Source organism: Hylobates moloch, unplaced genomic scaffold (genome assembly GCF_009828535.3).
Source record: "Hylobates moloch isolate HMO894 unplaced genomic scaffold, HMol_V3 SCAFFOLD_12, whole genome shotgun sequence".
In the NCBI taxonomy this organism is placed as follows: domain Eukaryota; kingdom Metazoa; phylum Chordata; class Mammalia; order Primates; family Hylobatidae; genus Hylobates; species Hylobates moloch.
In genome coordinates, this window is record NW_026652287.1 from 63123952 (window position 1) to 63143430 (window position 19479).

Sequence of the window (19479 nt, forward strand, 5' to 3'; positions counted from 1 at the left end):
GATAGAGAAACCCTGAATAGTCCTTATGGGTGAACTGTGAACAGAAGGCCTGGGCTCTCTCCTATATTCAATCCTAAGAAGATGATGTTGCTTTTATTTTCCTCCTGCACTGTTTCCTTAGAATGGACTTAGATCAATGAGAGATGCTGCATTTCAGGCATTGTTTATTGTGAAAGCTTTGCCTAGGGAACTGCACCTGAACTGGGAGGGCAGTGAGTGGTGTATGGACACTGAATGATAACATGATTAGGATCATGTAAAAGACTGTCAGGAAAGCAAGGTTTTCCTGAACATGGACATGGAGGTGTCCTCCAATTTGTAAGATGTTCTGGATCAGACAGTGACACATGAACATTTCAAGGTGAACCTCATGCACATTAACTTTAATTCCCATATAGCTATGCTACTGAATAGTGGTGTGAAATGTTAGACTGCTGCTGCTGGACAACTCTCACCCCACCAATAACACTGAAAATACTGAATATGCTTTTTCTTTGTCCTTTCATAAATCTATGTTAATTTAGAGTCAAGTGAATGCCTATTGTGTCGGTGAGTTTTATTGCCCATAAGAATCTGCAACTGTTGCTGGTGGCCATGCAGTCCTCTAATTGTCTATGAAACCAAATTAAAATTTTAAAAGCTTTTGCAAAGAAAATCCCAGGCAGATGACTTTTTCTGGAAAGTTCTAGCAAATACTTAAGGAGGAAATTACTCCAATCTTATACAAATTCTTCCAAAGAATAAACAATGATGGTACCTTGTCTGTATCGGTCAGTGTTCCTGCAGGAAAGAAATGGCAAACTCACACTGGACACCTGAGGAGAGTTTAATGAATGGCTCTTGGCTCTGGTGTGAGCAAAGTCAAGGGAAGTCAATAAGAAAACACCTGGCCGGGTGCGGTGGCTCACGTCTGTAATCCCAGCACTTTGGGAGGCCGAGGAGGGCAGATCACCTGAGGTCAGGAGTTCGAGACCATATTGGTCAGATATGGTGAAATCCTGTCCTAAAAATACAAAAATTAGCCAGGCATGTTGGTGGGCACCTGTAGTCCCAGCTACTCGGGAGGCTGAGATGGGAGAATTGCTTGAACCCGGGAGGCGGAGATTGCAGTGAATCAAGATCATGCCACTGCACTCAAGCCTGGGCGACAGAGCAAGACTCTGTCAAAAAAAAAAAAAAAAAAAAAAATCCAAGGCTAGAAAAAGCAAAATACCCAAAGGGAGACAAAGAAAAGGAGCTGTTCTAAGCATGCAGTGAGACCTGCAACTGCAGGAGAGGTCAAGCTCATGGGACCTTTTGCCATCAGTAGAGGGACACAGCCATTGCCAACCTGCAGCTCTGGGAGCAAATCACTTCATCTCACTCTCTTCTTCCTTCCCATGTCCTGCCATATCTCCAATGTGTCAACACTCCCCCCAAAAAAGGGCAACATAGCCCAATGATGCAATCCAGAAAAGGCCATGTTCTGTGTATGGAACAGGTTGGGGAAAGGGTAGCCTAGATCTCGTAGGATAAATGGAAACCACCACTATATTCCTCAGTTCATTTAATGAGGCTGCTATAATCCTGACAGCGAAATCCAACCACTCGGGGACATAGACAAAATTTTCCACACAAGATATTGGCAAAGTCAATGAGATTATATATAAAATAATACTACATGCTGATTAAGGCAGATCTATACCAGAAAAGCAAGCCAGGTTTCATATTAAAAAATCATTTGATATACTTTAAAACATTAACAGAACTAAGAAAAAAAACATATGCACATTTCATTAAACGTAAATAAGATGTATTATAATATTCTTCATCTTTCCTTGTTTAAAAAATGTTCTCAGGCCGGGTGCGGTGGCTCACACCTATAATCACAGCACTTTTAGAGGCCAAGGTGGGTGGATCACTGGAGGTCAGGAGTTGGAGATCAGCCTGGCCAACATGGTGAAATCCCGCCTCTACTGAAAATACAAAAATTAGCCAGGCGTGGTGCTGTGTCATGGTAGTCCAAGCTACTCTGCAGGCTGAGACAGGAGAATCACTTGAACCCAGGAGGCACAGGTTGCAGTGAGCTGAGATCGTGCCACTGCACTCCAGCCTAGAAGACAGAGAGACTCTGTCTCAAAAAAAAAAAAAAAAAAAAAAGAAAAAGAAAAGAAAAGAAATAAAGAAAATAGAAATAGATTAATATATCCTTAATCAAACAAAGAGCATCTACCAAAAACTCCTAAATTAAACTTCCTATTTAATGGTGAAATATCAAAAGCTATCCTTTTGAATCTGGAGGAAGCATATCCAGAAAAGAAGGAAAGAATAGGGCAAGGAGGAAGAGACAGGAGAGGACAGCGGGGAAGAGGATGGGGAGAAGCAGGGAGTGTGAGCTGCACCCATGTAACCTGCCTGCCCCAGCTCCTACACAGCCAGGTTGTCCTCCCCACCCACCCCACCCTCCACCATGAGTCTCTCTGCTATGGGACCACTCCCCACTCAGCAGGCTCTCAAGCTCCAGCCCCTCTGCAGGAAATCTCATCTCCCAAAATTCTGCCCAGGACTCTCAAGTGAAGCCAGAGTTGAGGGAGCTCCTCCTCCAGGGTCAACCTGGCTCCCACCTCCCAGTGTGGGAGAAAAGCAAAGCGGGTGAGCTGGGAGGAGTGCAGGCTTTGGGGATAGGCCATTCTCCAGGTGTCAGCCTGGGCACAGGGCCAATGGTGCCTGGCAGAGAACCACAGGGCTCAGTAAGCAGAGGCCACACAAGCCCAAAGGTCAGATTTGAGTAGGAGCCAGTGTGGCCAGGTGGGCAGGGGCCTAGTTGAGGTGCCCAGAAATCCCATCAGCACCACTGGGTCCCTTAGAAGATACTAAAGTTCCCAAAACAACTGGGGGTTTGAGGCAGGGGATTAGTCAGACCTCACTTTGGACAGCAGCCCCAGCCCGGTCTCAGCCCCAGGGACACCAGGGCATGGGGCTGTCACAAGGGAGCAGCTGGCTCAAGGCCAGGTGCCTGTGCCCTGGCTGAGGGACACAGCTCAGGTCAGTTTGCCCCATGACTCCTGGGACCCTACAGACTCCACTCTGTGTTCTGCTGCACCCCAGTGCACAGCATGCTGTTCTGCCGTGCCAGGTTGTGTTGTGTTGAGTTGTACTGTGTCATGTGCTGTGTCACTGTTCCTGCAGACTCCCTGTCCGGGAGCTCTAGGGCCCTGGTCCCTAAGAAGCCCCAGCCCTGAGTCAGCCTCAGGCAAGGCCTACATCCCTGCTGCCTCCGCTTCCCTGGCTCAGCCTTGAAGCTCCCGCTGACCCCTCTGCCACTCACCTACAACCCATCACCCCTACTTAGAGGCCAGGAAGCAGCAGGGGCCATCTCCCCCTTCTCTCCACCCTTTCTCTCTTCCCTCTATCCTCCAGGACACACAACTCCAGCAAACGCTCTGACCCACCCACCGACCCCAGGGCACCTCCTGCCCAGGTGTTTGGCACAGGGGACGCCCTCACACCGGCGCCATTATGTGCCTTCGTGGCCGCGAGGCTGTAGCACTGGATGCCTGTCTGGCCCTGGATGTACCCTAGGCCCTGCCCTCTGCCACCACTCACAGGACAAACCCAAATAATTGCTGTCCTCCCTCTGAAGTGGTGGCCATGGGGGTGCAGGGAAGGCCTTGCATCCCTCCTGTGCCCAGGCCCCTCACCCCCACACTCTGGCTGGCTGCATCTGCTGCCCAGAGCCCTTGGTCACAAGGCTTGCAGCCTGGATCACGGTGACAGCAAGGGAGGCCCTTCCTAAGCCTAGAGATGGTCTAAACTTTCATGGAACTGCTGGTCCCAGTGCCAGCCAGAGTCCCAGGTGACGCTGAGATAGCTCAAAGTGGTGCACGGGAGATGTCTGATATTAACCCTCTCCTGGAGGTAGACAATGTCTCCAGCCTGGTGACTTCCCTGGCCTCCAGCCACCACCACCCCCAGTGTCCCCCAAGCTTGCCCTGGCCCTGGTCCTGGCATAGAAAGTGCACGATCTGGTCATGTCATGCAGGTGAGGATACTTGTGTGCCAGGTAACCTCAGGCGGGCATGGTGGCACTTGTGGGGCAGTCCTGTAACCTGAGTGTGGTGGGTAGGATGGGTGTGTGTGACACAGGCAAGAACTACCCCTCATGGCAGTTGAGGACTCACATGTATATTGGGTGGGGGCCAATGGGAGTGACAGGTGAGCGGCTGAGCATAGGCAGGTGAATGAGTGACAGCTACACAAACCCCACCACTGAGCATGTCCCTCCCAGGGCAAAGCAGATCAGACCACAGGCCCAGCCCTGGGAGGCCCAGAGGAGCCTCAGGTCCTCAGGAAGCCTCCTGGCCCTCCTCCCCCTAGGAGGATCCCCCCAAGCCGGCTTCACCTGTAGCTGTGGGCGTGGGAGGGGGACAGAGTGCTCTGGGGGCCAGAGAAGGAAGGAAGATGGAGGGAGGGCGGATCTCTGCTCCCTGACCCTGCTGCTGGGCCCCCTGCGGCCCTCCTGGAGCCCACATCTTTCAGCTGCAGTCTCCCAGCCTTCCTCCCCAGGACGAAGCCCACTAGGCCAGTGCTTTTCCACTGCAGCTGGCTGTTCCCCTTGGGAGGGTTCCCAGATTATGCAAAGTGAGGAACAGTCCCCTGTCCCTGCCCCGCAGGGCCCCCACTCCAGGCCTCCCCCATCTCTCCCTGTTTCTCTCAGAGGTAGAGGCAGCATTAAATTAAAATTTAAATATTAACAATAAGGTAAAAAATTCAAATATACACCAACAGTAGACTGCTCTGGCTTGCGTACAAAGAAGGCCATTGCCCCTTTGGGTGAGCCAGGCAAAGTGAGGGTCTAAGAAGCGCCACTGGTGAGAAGGGGTTGTCAGGCTCTGATGACTGCGGGAGGAGTGACTCCTCCCAGGATGAGGGTCTCTGTTCTCCCACTGCTCACTCAAGTTCCGTATTTCCAAGTCCTTCCAGGGGGCGTAACGCACATGAGAACTGCCATTTGTGTCACAGATACGTGGCCGTATGCATTTCCAGGAAATGTCCTTGGTTCGCGAACTACAGCTGGCACAGTACAGCCCAGGGCGTTCTGTGCGCTGTAGTCTCCGGAAAGTGAATTCCAAAAAAACCTCAAAGACCATATAAGGTGGACAGCGTAGCAGCAGGGTTTGGGAAGAGAGGAGCTCTTTTGCTAGCAAAGGCGAGGGCTCGCGTGGTACCAGTAAGGTCTGCCCAAGTCCCCGGAGAGAAACATTAGTGTGAGCGCACGCTGGACCCAGAAAAGTTTGCCACGGCCGCACGGTTTTCTGGGAAGTGTAGTTTCTTGGTCCCGGCGCCATTGTCCTTAAAAGTAGATGGTGGCCCTTGGTTCCGAGGTGTATCTTTCACCACAGGATGACTGTATGCCCCAGGACACTTCGCGCATGGTCCTAACTGGCCGGCTCTGGCAGACAGCCCCAGGCGGTTTAGTTTCTTAGGAAACTGAGATCGGTTTGCCCGCGGCGCGCCAGGTCCGCGCGCCCGCAGAGACTGCTGGGAAGTGTGGTCTTCCGGTACTGGCTGTTCGTTGCGCAGGGAACTTTTGTCTCCTGCGCGGATAATTCTGGGAAGTGTCGATCGGCCGTGGGCGGCGCACTGGGTCCGTCCCGCGGTAGCCTCAGGCCTGACGGTGACTCCCAGGCTCAGGGACGATTCTGGGCAGTGTCGTTCCCGGAGGTCGGCGGCCGTTGCCCGCTCACCAGCGACGCGGGGCGTCAGGTCCGCGGAGGTGCGGGCTCGGGGCCCCTGCGGGGACGGTGAGGCCCTGCTGAGGACTGCGGCCAGTTTGAGTCCCGGGGGCGGCGGCGGGCTCAGGCCCTGGGTCTGCCCCGCGGTGTGACCCCGGCCAATGCCTTGGCTTTTCCTGGCCTTCGTGTCCTCCTATGTAAACGCGGTGGGATGACGGCGCCGACCTCTTGGCGCTGTTGTGAGAGCGAAGTGGGCGCGTGAGCAGACGCCAGCCACAGTTGTCGTTGGGTTATGTTGTCACGAAGCCGGCGCTTTGCAGTTGTGTAATCTTGAACAAATGGGTTCAGTATCTTGGAATTTTCAGTTTTGTCATCGTTTAAAAAACAGATCTGGAAAAATGTGAATGCCCACCGTGCATAGTGATGAAGAATTGAACGAGCTGATAAAGTTTTTACCGTTGTTTTATGAGGCTTTTATTTACAGAGTAATTGATTTTCCTCGCAGGTGGCACCTGGTAAATGGTTAGCCCTTGGGGAGAAACACCCTGTTCGTTCCCAGGGAGAGATTGACGCTCCGGAGAGTGATTACCAGTGTGCCTTTCCATTATGGTGTGTCACAGGTGCCGCAAGATAAGCCTGATTTTTCATGACTGCTTTTTCCTGCCCTTCTGTGCCCTCAGGACACTGCCCATCTCTAAGATAAGAGCCTGGAAAAAGGACTCTGTTGGCTGTTGGAAATTGCAGAGTAATGCCTCAGGTAAGTCGGTGTGTCCGCAAATCTTCCTGAAACACTTTATCAGGACTGTGTGTTTGCTTTGCTTCTCCTGCCTGTTCCCACCTAACCAAGTCCATTTAAGGGACTGGATCCATGGTTCCTTTCAGTATAGGAAGGATGGAGCCCACAGGAGAGCTCCAAGGTGTTGTCCCCCTCACCCAGTGTTCCTCTTTTCTACAGTTTTCTGCTAGAAGACTTTCTAGTCTTGCCAACATTTCAAAACTGTAATTCACAATGCAACTTTGGAATGTAAAGTTATTCGGTTTATGGTTGTCAAAACTGTACCATGTGGTCTAAAATGAAGAGATGCTTGCAGTCATCCTTGATTCTTCCCTTTGACTTCTAACTATATTCAGATCCTCTAGTTGGAGCTAAGCTATATACCGTATACAGAATCTGACCATTAGTTACCCCAGCACTACCACCACCAGTTTTTCCACAGAAGCGGGAGGTGGTGGTTTGGGGATGAAACTGTTCCACCTCAGATCATCAGGCATTAGTTCAATTCACATAAGGGGCGTGTAACCTTGATCCCTTGCATGCGCACTTCATAGTAGGGATTGCGCTCCTATGAGAGTCTAATGCCATAGCTAATCTGACAGGAGGCGGGGCTCAGGTGATAATAGTCATTTGCCTCCCACTCATCTCCTGCTCTGTGGCCTGATTTCTAACAGGCCACAGACTGGTACCAGTGGTTAGGTACCCCTAACCATCAGGGGGTTAGGGACCCCTGATCTATGGCATGAAACCATCCTTCAGTCTTTTCACCCAGGGGTCTCGTATTTTAATAAATGTTTATCAGTACAAAGTTTAAGTATACACCATAAATATATTTTTCTTTTTTGTTTATGAATCAGTTATGTGTATATTTTAGTCCATTGGTGCTGCTGTAACAGAATATCACAGACTGAGTAATTTATGAACAATAAAAATTGACTTCTCATGGTTTTGGAGCCTGGGAAGTCCAAGATCAAGGGGCAGGCATCCAGCAAGGGCCTTCTTGCTGTGTCCTTTTATGGTGGAAGGGCGAAGAGAAGAGAGAGAACCAAAAAGGGGCCCAAACTCATTTTTTAAATAAGGAATTCACTCCTAATGATGATGACATTAATCCATTCATGAGGGCAGAGCCCTCAAGGCCTAATCATCTCCTAAGGTCTCACCTCTCAAAACTTACAGTGGCAATTAAGTTCAATACATGCGTTTTGGGGGTCACAATCAAACCATAACAGTGTATGTCTATCAGTCTCTAATATAAAGGTTTTTTTTGTTTGTTTGTTTTTTGTTTTTTTTTTTTTTGGAGACAGAGTCTTATTCTATTACCCAGGCTGGAGTGCAGTGGCACAACCTCTGCCTCTTGGGTTCAAGCCATTCTCCTGCCTCAGCCTCCCAGGTAGTTGGGATTACAGGTGTGAGCCACCACACCTGGCTGCCCATTTTTTGTGAGCCTTAGTGGATCATCCTGAGTATCCCATTTGAGAGACAATCGCTTTACCCTCATTTTTTAATTACTTACCTACCATTTAAGCTGTAAAAGATATAACTAAATACTTGACTCTGTGCTGTCAAATGTTAAATGCTGATTTTTAAAAATTTGTGTATTTCTGGAACTTTTAGCAAAATTAACTCTACTGAAGCAAAGCTCTCATATTTGTTTCTCACCCTTATTGTATAATAATTCTAAGCACATAACTGTCCCCCTTATTGTATAATAATTCCAACTATATAACTGTCCTATTATTACTTAACTGAGATCACATTCCCAATCATTGCCACAACTCCTGAATCTTGTTCCATTTCTCCCACAACCAGGCTAATTTTATCCTTTCTTCAGTGACAGAAGAGGCCTGGGCTATGGCTGAGCCTAAATATATTTGCTATTTCAGGTGACATTTAATGATGTGGCTATAGACTTCTCTCATGAAGAGTGGGGATGGCTCAATTCTGCTCAGAGGGACTTATACAAGGATGTGATGGTCCAGAATTATGAGAACCTTGTCTCTGTAGGTAAGGATATCACCCCTTCCATTCCAATAGGGGACACCTTTTGCCACCCTGAATTGCTGGAGACTCTCCTAAGTAAATGGCTGAATTTCTGTAGCATATCCCCAAGGAAATGTGCAGCTGTGTTGTGCCCTGCCTGAAGTTAATCTTTCCATTTCAGTGAATACCCTTCATCCCTTCCTGTGGTCCCTCTTGTGATGGCCTCTCATAATAGAGCACCAAGGCTTAAACAATTCTATATTCTTCCTGTAAGCAGGTCTTTCCGTAACTAAGCCATATGTGATCACGTTATTGGAGGATGGAAAAGACCCCTGGATTATGGAGAAAAAACTGTCAAAAGGTATGATTCCAAGTGAGTCATGGTGAACGAGACAAAGGAAGATTTTGTTAAAAAGGGTCCCAAACTCTTTATAGTGAGTTTATAGTGAGTGTGGAGGCGTTTTAGGTATGCTGTCTTCAAAGATCTCAGATAGAAATGAAAAATTGTGGGATATTTAGCTTAGATTTTCAAAACAATTGTTCCTCTATCCCAAATTATTATCTGTATCACTCATGTCATCTAATCAAGGTTACAGGTTTTTGCCTTCGTAGTAATTCAATTGTTACTCTATTCATGACAGTAAGGCAAATTATTCTTTCTTAAATCTACTTAAAGAAAAACATACTGATAGTTTTAGGCTAAGAAAAGCTGTCAATTAGATGGGAAATCACTTTTCTAAAGCTGAGCATTGTAGATGAAATGTGAACATATTAGAGGAAAAAACGAACATATATAAATATGTTTCTAGGAATAATATTTTCTAATGTCCAGTAAATGACATGATTCACACAGTTTCTTCATAACCTCAGAAAACCTAAATCTTTGTCAGCTATAAAGAGCATTTAGATTATTGTGTTTTTACTGCAACTATTTAGTAATATCAATTCTGTATTTTAAGAATGTTAATCTGGCAGCAAATTGAGATTAATTGAATGTTGGAGAAAAAGGCTATGAGACAAAATACAATCTTTCATACATGAATATAGGCACAAAATGATGGCTTGGAATCCAGAATGCCTTCCACATTTTATTTCTGATAATTTCCTTTTTTTCCATACTATTTCATCAATTACATATATTTTTCCCATTTCCATTATCACACTGTGTTCCCACTTCTGTGAACTTTGTATTCTCTGCTCCATTTGAGCACTGTTCAGAAATCATTGAAATATTTGAGTTGTCAGAACTATGTGTTTTCTGGGGGCTTCATTTCTAATCCAGTTCTCCTAATTCCACTGTAGAAGTTTCTTTTCAAGAAGTAAAAAAAAAAAAAAAAAAAAAGTGCTTTGCTTTCTTGATGTATTTCAGATTGGGAATCAAGATGGGAAAACAAGGAATTATCAACAAAGAAGGATATTTATGATGAAGATTCACCCGAAACAGTAATAATAGAAGAAGTTGTAAAACAAAGTTATGAATTTTCAAATTCTAAGAAGAATTTGGAATATATAGAGAAGTTGGAAGGGAAGCATGGAAGTCAGGTAGACCATTTCAGACCAGCAACTCTCACCTCTAGAGAAAGCCCCACTGCAGACAGTGTTTACAAATACAATATATTTAGAAGCACCTTTCATTCAAAGTCTACTCTTTCTGAACCACAAAAAATTTCTGCTGAAGGGAATTCACACAAATATGATCTATTAAAGAAGAACTTACCAAAAAAGTCAGTTATAAAAAATGAGAAAGTCAATGGTGGAAAGAAACTTTTGAATTCTAATAAAAGTGGGGCAGCCTTCAGCCAGGGCAAATCTCTTACCCTTCCCCAGACTTGTAATAGAGAGAAAATCTATACATGCAGTGAATGTGGGAAAGCCTTTGGCAAACAGTCAATCCTCAATCGCCATTGGAGAATTCATACAGGAGAGAAGCCCTATGAATGTCGTGAATGTGGGAAGACTTTTAGCCATGGCTCATCCCTTACACGACATCTGATAAGCCATAGTGGAGAGAAACCTTACAAATGTATTGAGTGTGGCAAGGCCTTTAGCCATGTCTCATCACTTACTAACCATCAGAGCACTCACACTGGAGAGAAACCATATGAATGTATGAACTGTGGAAAGTCTTTTAGTCGTGTGTCCCATCTTATTGAACATCTAAGAATTCATACTCAAGAAAAACTCTATGAGTGTCGTATATGTGGAAAGGCCTTCATTCATAGGTCATCTCTCATTCACCATCAGAAAATCCATACTGGAGAGAAGCCTTATGAATGTAGAGAATGTGGGAAAGCTTTCTGCTGTAGCTCACACCTTACTCGACATCAAAGAATTCACACTATGGAGAAACAATATGAATGCAACAAATGTCTGAAAGTCTTTAGTAGCCTCTCATTTCTTGTTCAGCATCAGAGTATTCATACTGAAGAAAAACCCTTTGAATGTCAGAAATGCAGGAAATCCTTCAACCAGCTTGAATCACTGAATATGCATTTGCGAAATCACATTAGATTGAAACCCTATGAATGCAGTATATGTGGGAAAGCCTTCAGTCATAGGTCATCCCTGCTTCAACATCACAGAATTCATACTGGAGAGAAACCTTACGAATGTATTAAATGTGGGAAGACCTTCAGCTGTAGTTCAAACCTTACTGTACATCAAAGAATTCATACTGGAGAAAAGCCATATAAATGTAATGAGTGTGGGAAAGCTTTTAGCAAAGGCTCAAATCTTACTGCCCATCAAAGAGTACATAATGGAGAGAAACCCAATAGTGTGGTAAGTGTGGAAAAGCCTCTAGACCATATGAATCCCTATACATGTGAGAAATCTTACAGAAGAGAAACTATATGAAGCAGTGTTTATCATGGTAAAGTTCATTCCTAGATTCTCCCTTATTTAACATTAGAAAAATTTATACTGGGGAAAGTCTTATGAATGTGGTGAATATAGGAAGACTTTAGCAAAGATGCAGGCCAGTTTATCAGACTTTATACTGTAGAGAAATCATATGAAAACCATAAATGTGGGAAGGCCTTTGTCAGTATTAATCCCTTAATTGACATAAGTATACTCACACTAGGATAAAAACCTGTACATGTAGCAAATGTGGGAAAGACTATAGGCAATAGGAATCTTTTATAAACTCCTACAGGAGAGAAGCTGTATGAATGTAGAAAATTTAGAAATTGAGGGAAGTCTTCAGTTCCAAGTGTATCCCTTATTCTACAGCAGAGAACTGAAAATGGAGAGAAATCTCATCTAAGAGATGTAGCAAAGTGTTCACTAAGAGTGTTTATCTTGCTACACATCAGAAGATAAATGGTAGAACAACCTGAAGGATTTAGGAGTTATGTGTAAATCTTTGCAGTCATGCTATTTGTAAACTGGATTCTACAGGAGAGCAAATAAACATTAAAAAATATGGATTTCTTAGAGCAGTAGCTTGCAGTTTCAGTTGAGTTATACTTAGAAATTCTTTTTAGCTCGTGGGCATGTGAAGATATTTAGTCACCCAGAGGAGCCAGTAAGTGTTATAATATTGAAAATTAAAGCTGCAAAAGAAATAAATGATGTTAATAAAAGTTTTGGCATCTAATAAAATCATTTTGTATATCACAAACTCTTTCACTGTGACTATTTCTTGTAAAAAAATTTCACTAAGATTAGCCTTAGCATAGCCTTTAGTGGGAGACTAGCAAACCTAGAGAAAAATGACCTGCTTTTTGTACTAAAAATAGCAGTATTTTGATGAAGGTTATTCAGTCAATTTCCAGTAGGCTTAATCAAGTACATTTCAAGAAAATTTACTGAGCATCACTCATGTGTATTATTACACAGGGATGGGATACAGGAATCCATTAGTTTTGAGCTTTAGTGGTGTGTCAAAATCAGTAGGAGGGCTTGTTAAAGCACAGATTGCTAAGTCTGAATCTTAGAGTTTCTGTATGAGTAGATTTGAATTTGCATTTTTCATGTGTTCTTAGGTTACACACTGTCCAGAAAGCACATTTTGATAACCATTGTAATAATGAACAAAACAAATCTGATCTTTTTCTCACAGGGCTGTTACTGACAAGAAAGATGGATAGCAAATAAATTTGAAATAATGGTTTACAAGTGCTATGAGGACATAACCAAGAAACAACATACTACAAGAGATCAGAGCAGGCTTAGCGAGATGTGATTTTTGAAATGAATCCTAAATGATGAACACTAATTATGTAATGAGTACTACTCATGTAGCTGTGTGCATCCCTGCATGTGCCTGTGCATTTTTATATGCGGTGTGCTGGGTGTTAATCTAGGTAAAGCAGACAGTCGAGTTCTGTCATACTTGCTGCAGCTGGATTCCATGTTCCCATGTCTAGTTTCAGATTCTGTGGCTTTGAGGTAGTACTGCTGGCAGCACCATTGGTTTCAGCAACCGTCATTTCTCTATTCCTGAGTCATAGTTACGGGAGTTTTCACTAGTCCAGAAGTGTTCTCATTACTTTTACAGCCCACCTACCAATTTTGAAAGCACTAATTTGCAGCAATATATGTCTTGAAATAGTTAAGAGAGATTTTGTTCTCTGCACTGAAACTTGACAGATAATTATGGTTTGTAAGGAGGCAGGATGGCTTCAGATATTCTAAGTTCTAGATAAGAAATGGAACAGTCTCACTGGCCCTGTGATTAGAATCCTATCTTGTGATTAGAAAGGTAATGCAGATCAATTTGATTTGGAGTGTATGGACACTGATGCAAGCGAAGGGCTGTGATATGGATTATGCTTCAGATTTTGTTCTTTATCTCAGGTGAGAGTAGAAAGATACGTTATTTTAAAAAGGAACATTATGTTATAGATATGATAATTCTGGTGTGGAATGAGTGATAAGGTTTCTGACTTTCAACAAAATGTATCTCCTCTGATATATGTGCTACCTTAACAGAAAGCCAAAGCACAGAGGCATATTCCAATAGCAATTTGCAAGAGACAGTAGGTTTGGAATGGGGTGGTAAACTTTTACTATTTTGCAGGGATTTTATCTTTCATTTGATTTATTTTTAATCATGAAATTTATATTGAAATTCTGTGGAGCATTGAAGGATCTTTGGAAGATTTGTAATTAAGGAAGGGCCAGGTGTAGTGGCTGTCTGTACTCCCAGCACTTTGGGAGGCCGAGGCAGGAGGATTGCTTGAGGCCAGGAGTTCGAGACCAGCCTGGGCAATAGAGCAAAACTCATTAGTCTGTTAAAAAAAAAAATTACCCAGGTGTAGGCACACACCTGCAGTCCTAGCTATTCAGGAGGCTGAGTGGGGAGGGATTGCTTGAGTACAGTTTTAAGGTCACAGTGAGCTATCATCACGCCACGGCTTTCCAGCCTGGACAGCAGAACACCACCCTGTCTCCAAAGTAAATAAATACAATTAAGGAAACATGATGTGGTATCAAACAGTTGCAAGTATGGATAGACTGGCTACCACATATATACTTATGGGATAATGAGAGTAGCTTTCTTTTCTCCCATTCTGTGTCCTTTCTCTGCTCTCCCAAGCAACTGGTACCACAAAGATGAAGTAGTCCTATAATGCCCAGATTTTGTTTCCACTACACATAGTTTAATGCTACTGTGTCACTTTGTTATGAGAGGATTCATCGAAATACCCGTGCTTTGTCATTTAAAAAGCATGGGCATATACATGATAATGCTTTACGTTTCTGGATTTAAAGTGCCTTCACAATACAGAACTAGGAAAAAGAAGGCCATCTTTTTAAGTGAAGATAGTTTTAAGAGAGCAATAAGAGACTCTTACTTTGTTATGATAGAAGGTTGGACTGATGTCATAATGATGTTATGATGTCACTGACATCACATTATTTCCTCAGTCATACCTATTAACCATTTCTTGAGCATCCACTGTGGGCTTAATAGATAAACACTCCATACCCTTTAAGAGCCCTGAGGTGTGTGTGTGTGAACAGCATCAAACTTTGGAGTCATGTTACCTGGGTTTAAATCCAAGTTACATGTATACTGGCTTTGTGTGACCTTGGACAAACTATTTCACTGTGTCTTGCCTCAGTTTCTCCATCTGTAAAATGGTAATAAAGCTATCTCACAGCATTATTATGAAGATTAAATGCATTAATTGGTGCAAAATGTTTACAACCATGCCTGGCCTCTCAATAGCATTCAATAAGTATTAGCTATTGATTACATCATCGTTGTCTTCTCATGGTTGCTTCATCATTCTGGTCTCAAATGTCACATCTAATCACTTGTCACTCCTATGTGTTTACTGTTTAACATTTTTAGAGGAGAGCTGTTACAAAACCCCCCGATTAACTTCCAACAAATTCTTGAGTATCTGAGCCATTTTGAGGGAGGGAATGTTTCTTGCCCTAAATAATCTGAGGAGAGACAAAGAGACCAGGTAGGAGATGAGATGGGAACCTAGCAGGTCTATGGGAAGGAAAAAGGGTGCCCTACAGATTTGGAAAACGGGCCGAGTGAATGAGGCATCAGGCTTCCACATGAAGGAAAGGGGAGGCTTTACCCAGAGACCAGAAGCCTACAGGTCTTCATCATCATCTCTGAATACAGAGTCCTATGGGCTGGGTGCCACTGCTTTCACTCTTCCAAAATGGAGGTTAGAGCCTGTCATTGAAGGTCACTGATGCCTGGAATGTCAAACAGTTTCCTTGTTGGCCTTGGGCCAGTCAGATGTGATTAGAGCTCAGTTGTTTGTAAACATCTAGAAAGAAGCAAGGCACATATCACTGAGCACTTCCTGGGAACTTAATTTTTTGCTGCTGAGGGGGAGTCAGTCTTTAAACAAATTGCAATTGTGTTAGAGAAAAAAGCTTTATATGCAAAAGTAATTGATGCAAGATACAAGACAATGACAAGGCCATATGGCCCAAGAGGTGCAGAGTGTAAGCACTCTGGCATCAAAGATAAATAGGGAAAAATTATAATGATCATAATACCATACCGTTAATAGCAGCAGCAACTGGGCCTTGTGTTTGCACTGTGTGCTGCATTCAGACAATTAAATGTTCTACGCTCTGGACCCAAATTCCTAGGTGTGAATTCAGCCTATTGGGACTGTGGCTTGCTTACTCTATAAGCTTGGGGAAGTCACTTCATTTCCCAATTTTTCCATCAAAACAAAAATAATTCCCATCTTACCAGCTGGTTGTGAGAATTAAAAGATTTATAAAGCAAGCAACAAAGTGCCTCTGCATGGAAGTTTGTTGCTGTGTTTTTCTTGCTTTTAATAATCTTCCCACATACTGTAAGGTAAATACCATAATCATCTTCATGCTAGTGACCTGAGTCTCTCTTAGAGCCACACATCTTAGGAATATAGGCTACATTTGAACATTCAGTAAAAGACCACACAATATTGCCCTCCTAGGACAGATCTCAGAAGACTGGGGTTTCTCTTGGCAACCATACAGGCTCTCTTGCCTCCCTGAGCAAAAAATGTCTCCTTTGGCCATGCTGTTCTTTCTGCCTAGAATGTGTCCCATACCCCATTTATTACCATGCTTACCTGCCGAGGGAGTCCTGCCTACCTTGCAAAGCTCACTAGGTGTGTCAAAGATGAACAAAGCTGGACATTAATGACAGTGGTGAGAATGAACTTTAATTGGTAATAACTATTGCAATGGGGAAAGGAATTTGGCATGAACTGAACCCAGCTTTGATTTGTACAGAGGTGAATGTGTATGTTAAAGGAAGGGTGAGGAAATAGGGAGGGGGTGGCGAACAAGGGCTCAGTAGAGTCAGAAAAGTGAAAAATTCCAAAACACAGGAAGGGAGGGGGCTGGTCTATGTGCAGTCTATCTGGGTTTGCTACTGGCACTTGAGTTAGCCTCCTATCCTCCCACAGAGACTGGGAGACATGGGTCTTATCTTCAGGTGTTGGCTGGAAGAAATTCTTTGGACAGCCTTGAGTTTTTCAGGCCAGCACTTCAAAAGTCATTAGAAAGTGTTAGTGTTGTTCAAGCCTTAATAGGCAAAAGTTGACAGGCCTATTAAAGAAGGCTCAGAGGGGCCTGGCTAGAGTTTGGTCAAAGAAAGAGAAATCTTTGTCAGGTATCACCCCAGGCTTCCCCAGCCCACTGAGGAGGAATGGTGGTGAAGAAGAAGAAAGAACATAGGCTCAAGGGATCAACATACAGGGTGTGAATTTCCGCCAAGAGTTGTGTGACCCTGAGAAGGTAACTTAAGTTTTCCAAACCTCAGTTTCCTTTTCTGTAAAGCAGGAATAATAGAACCTAACTCTGAGGAAATTGGGATTAAATGAAGTGCTACATAACAAGTTACCCTCAGAACTCAATAAATGTAGTTATTACTGTTATTTAGCCTCTTTGCTTCCACACCACCCTGGAAAACCCAACCAAGTCCTGATCTCTAGTTTTGTAAGTGTGCCACATTCCCTGCACAAAGATTCCAGAAGATAAGAAATACTTAATCTAGAGCTAGCAAGGCCAAAGAAAAAAAAAAAAAAGACTCTCCTAGTAGGTGACATTGACATTGGTGCAGAACAGGGAAGGATGCAAGGGAGGAGAGGAGAGGGAGAGGCAGTGTCCCAGGCAGAGAGAAACACTGGGAAGTGGGAAAGAGCTTAGAATGATCAGGACAGCTTAGCAGGAGAGCAGTGAGCAAAGGAAGATGGAGTAGAGGGCAGATTTATAGGCCTAAGGATGTATCTCCCTAGAAATAGCATCCAGAGGGATGTTCCTTGCACAGTGCTGGGCACTGGGAACACACATCACACATTAGCCGTCTCTGATACTCTCATCTAGAAAGAATGATGGTTAATATTTCCCCTTTAAGCCTTCCTTGAGGAAAATGGAGGTAAGGATAGCAAGGTAGCTTGCACAAGGCCACAGCCCTGAGATAGGGCACAGCATGATCCAAACAATGTCTCTGGATTATGCAGGCCACACTTTCCTGAGGATCTGCACATGCCACTGTACATGACTGGGGAATACTAAGAAGTTATAGTTCATACTTCCCCACCACATACCACCGATTGCCAGAAAGAGGAAGTTTCTTTTGTAATACTTGATTTAAGTCTAGGACTCTGGACTGAGAGTGACCTTATCAGCAGGAAGAGAAGGCCTGAAGAATCCCAGGATGCCATGATCCTCCATGTCAGTGTGCCACAGCCATGTGGTTGAGAGTCCAAGAATGTGAGACTAGTTAACACTTCTGTGCTAGGAGGGAGGTGACTGTATCAGTACTTCACTCAGCTGAACTCTCTCCCAGGCCCTACAAAGGTGTCTAGATGAGTCCTATCCTCTTTACTGGCCTTCCTAGCTTGGTCCCAAAGAGCCACCTGCTCCCCCTGGGTGGTGTGGTCAGACAGGTCATGTGACAAATGAAAGTCCACCGTAGCAGTGCCAATAGTGCAGCCCACAATAATGCAGGCTGCAGGAAACACTCCTGTCCTAGGCTCTGATTTGGGCATATGAAGCACATCCTTCTAGGTAATGTAGCTCTTCACATTCTTTGAGGCAATGGCTAAGTAGCACCCAGAAGGCCACTAGGAAGGAGCATCAAAAGACTCTTATGAAGAGAGTGGTACTTCATTTCTTTTTTTTTTTTTTTTGAGACGGAGTCTCGCTCTGTCACCCAGGCTGGAGTGCAGTGGCGCAATCTCGGCTCACTGCAAGCTCCGCCTCCCGGGTTCACGCCATTCTCCTGCCTCAGCCTCTCCGAGTAGCTGGGACTACAGGCGCCCGCCACCACGCCCGGCTAATTTTTTTGTATTTTTAGTAGAGACGGGGTTTCACTGTGGTCTCGATCTCCTGACCTCGTGACCCGCCCTCCTCGGCCTCCCAAAGTGCTGGGATTACAAGCGTGAGCCACCGCGCCCAGCCGGTACTTCATTTCTTAAAGGTGAGTACCCAGTTTTCCATATTTTACTGCGTGCAACAGATCACATAAATATTTAGAGATATATTATTTCAGATACTATGAAATACTACAAAACCAAATATGTGGAGTATGATTTCTGGGAAAATGACCAAATGGGAAGTGCCACGAATCTGCCACTGTACCTGAAAAACTATTCTGGCATCTTTCTGAAGTGACTATGTTGGACCTCCAGAGTTTATTTGAATGCTTGTAATTTCCAGCTTGCCTAATAAATTACAATTTGTGTTGATTGCAGCCGTCAGAGTGGTATTGGCTACACATTCCTCACTCCCAGCTCTATGGCAAGCAGCTTTGGAGATGGGAATGTCATTCTGGTGCAGATTTCTGGAGCCAGGGTGGGCATAAGTACCTTATCCCACAGATACTGAGGTTTTGTGTTCTGACTGTGGATTGGTGCTTCTGATCTTGTGGGCTTGTAGGCTAGTCATCATTGTTTCAACCCCCAATGGATGAAGTTGTCTTTTCATGAGATATAAAAGAATTGCACCTATTTGTTTGTGTGTCTTCAAAAACAACTGCATACACGGAAGAATTCAGAAAGCCACCTCACATGCCCATGGAAAGATACAAGCACTGAAAAGACCTTCTTCAGCTTTCACTTTAGGCTGATCTCTGGCACATAGTTATCCCATAATAATGAAAACAGAGGCAAAAATGCAGCAAATCCAGGGAAAGGTGGGGGGAAATATGATTTCCAGAGTTATCACATGGTAAGATTCAAATGCCCAGTCTTCTACAACAACAACAAAAACCTGAAGGCATGCCAAAAAAAACATAAAAGTATGGCCCAATTAAAGGAACAAAATGAATGGGGAGAAAACATACTTGAGGAAACCCAGATGTCAGTCTCACTAGAAAAAGACAACTGTCTTAAAGATGCTTAAAAAGCTAAAGACATGAACAAAGGAAAAAGATGTATGAGCAAAATGAGGATAGAAACAAAGAGATAAAATGATTTCTAAAAAGAACGAAAAAGAAATTCTGGATCAAAATTTACAGTAATGGAAACAAAACATATGAATACAATAAAGGGATTCAAAAGACATGCAAGCAGAGGAGAGACT

The 19479-nt window shown here is 44.1% G+C and overlaps 1 protein-coding gene across 5 annotated transcripts; it reads left to right on the forward strand.

Annotated features, from left to right (window-relative positions):
- The first annotated feature begins 5601 nt into the window (after nucleotides 1-5601).
- ZNF181 (zinc finger protein 181) lies at nucleotides 5602-12094 on the forward strand. 5 transcript variants are annotated; one of them, XM_058424908.1, is made up of 5 exons: nucleotides 5603-5755; nucleotides 6395-6471; nucleotides 8373-8493; nucleotides 8744-8842; nucleotides 9839-12094. In XM_058424908.1, the coding sequence occupies exons 2-5, from the start codon at nucleotides 6463-6465 to the stop codon at nucleotides 11323-11325; spliced, it is 1716 nt and encodes a 571-aa protein (XP_058280891.1). In that variant the 5' UTR covers nucleotides 5603-5755; nucleotides 6395-6462; the 3' UTR covers nucleotides 11326-12094. The 5 variants fall into 5 exon arrangements, with proteins under 5 accessions (XP_032026329.1, XP_058280891.1, XP_032026327.1 ...); XM_058424907.1 differs by lacking the exon at nucleotides 5603-5755 and adding an exon at nucleotides 5817-6033; XM_032170438.2 differs by having other exon boundaries at nucleotides 5602-6471; nucleotides 8744-8830.
- The last annotated feature ends 7385 nt before the right edge of the window (nucleotides 12095-19479 follow it).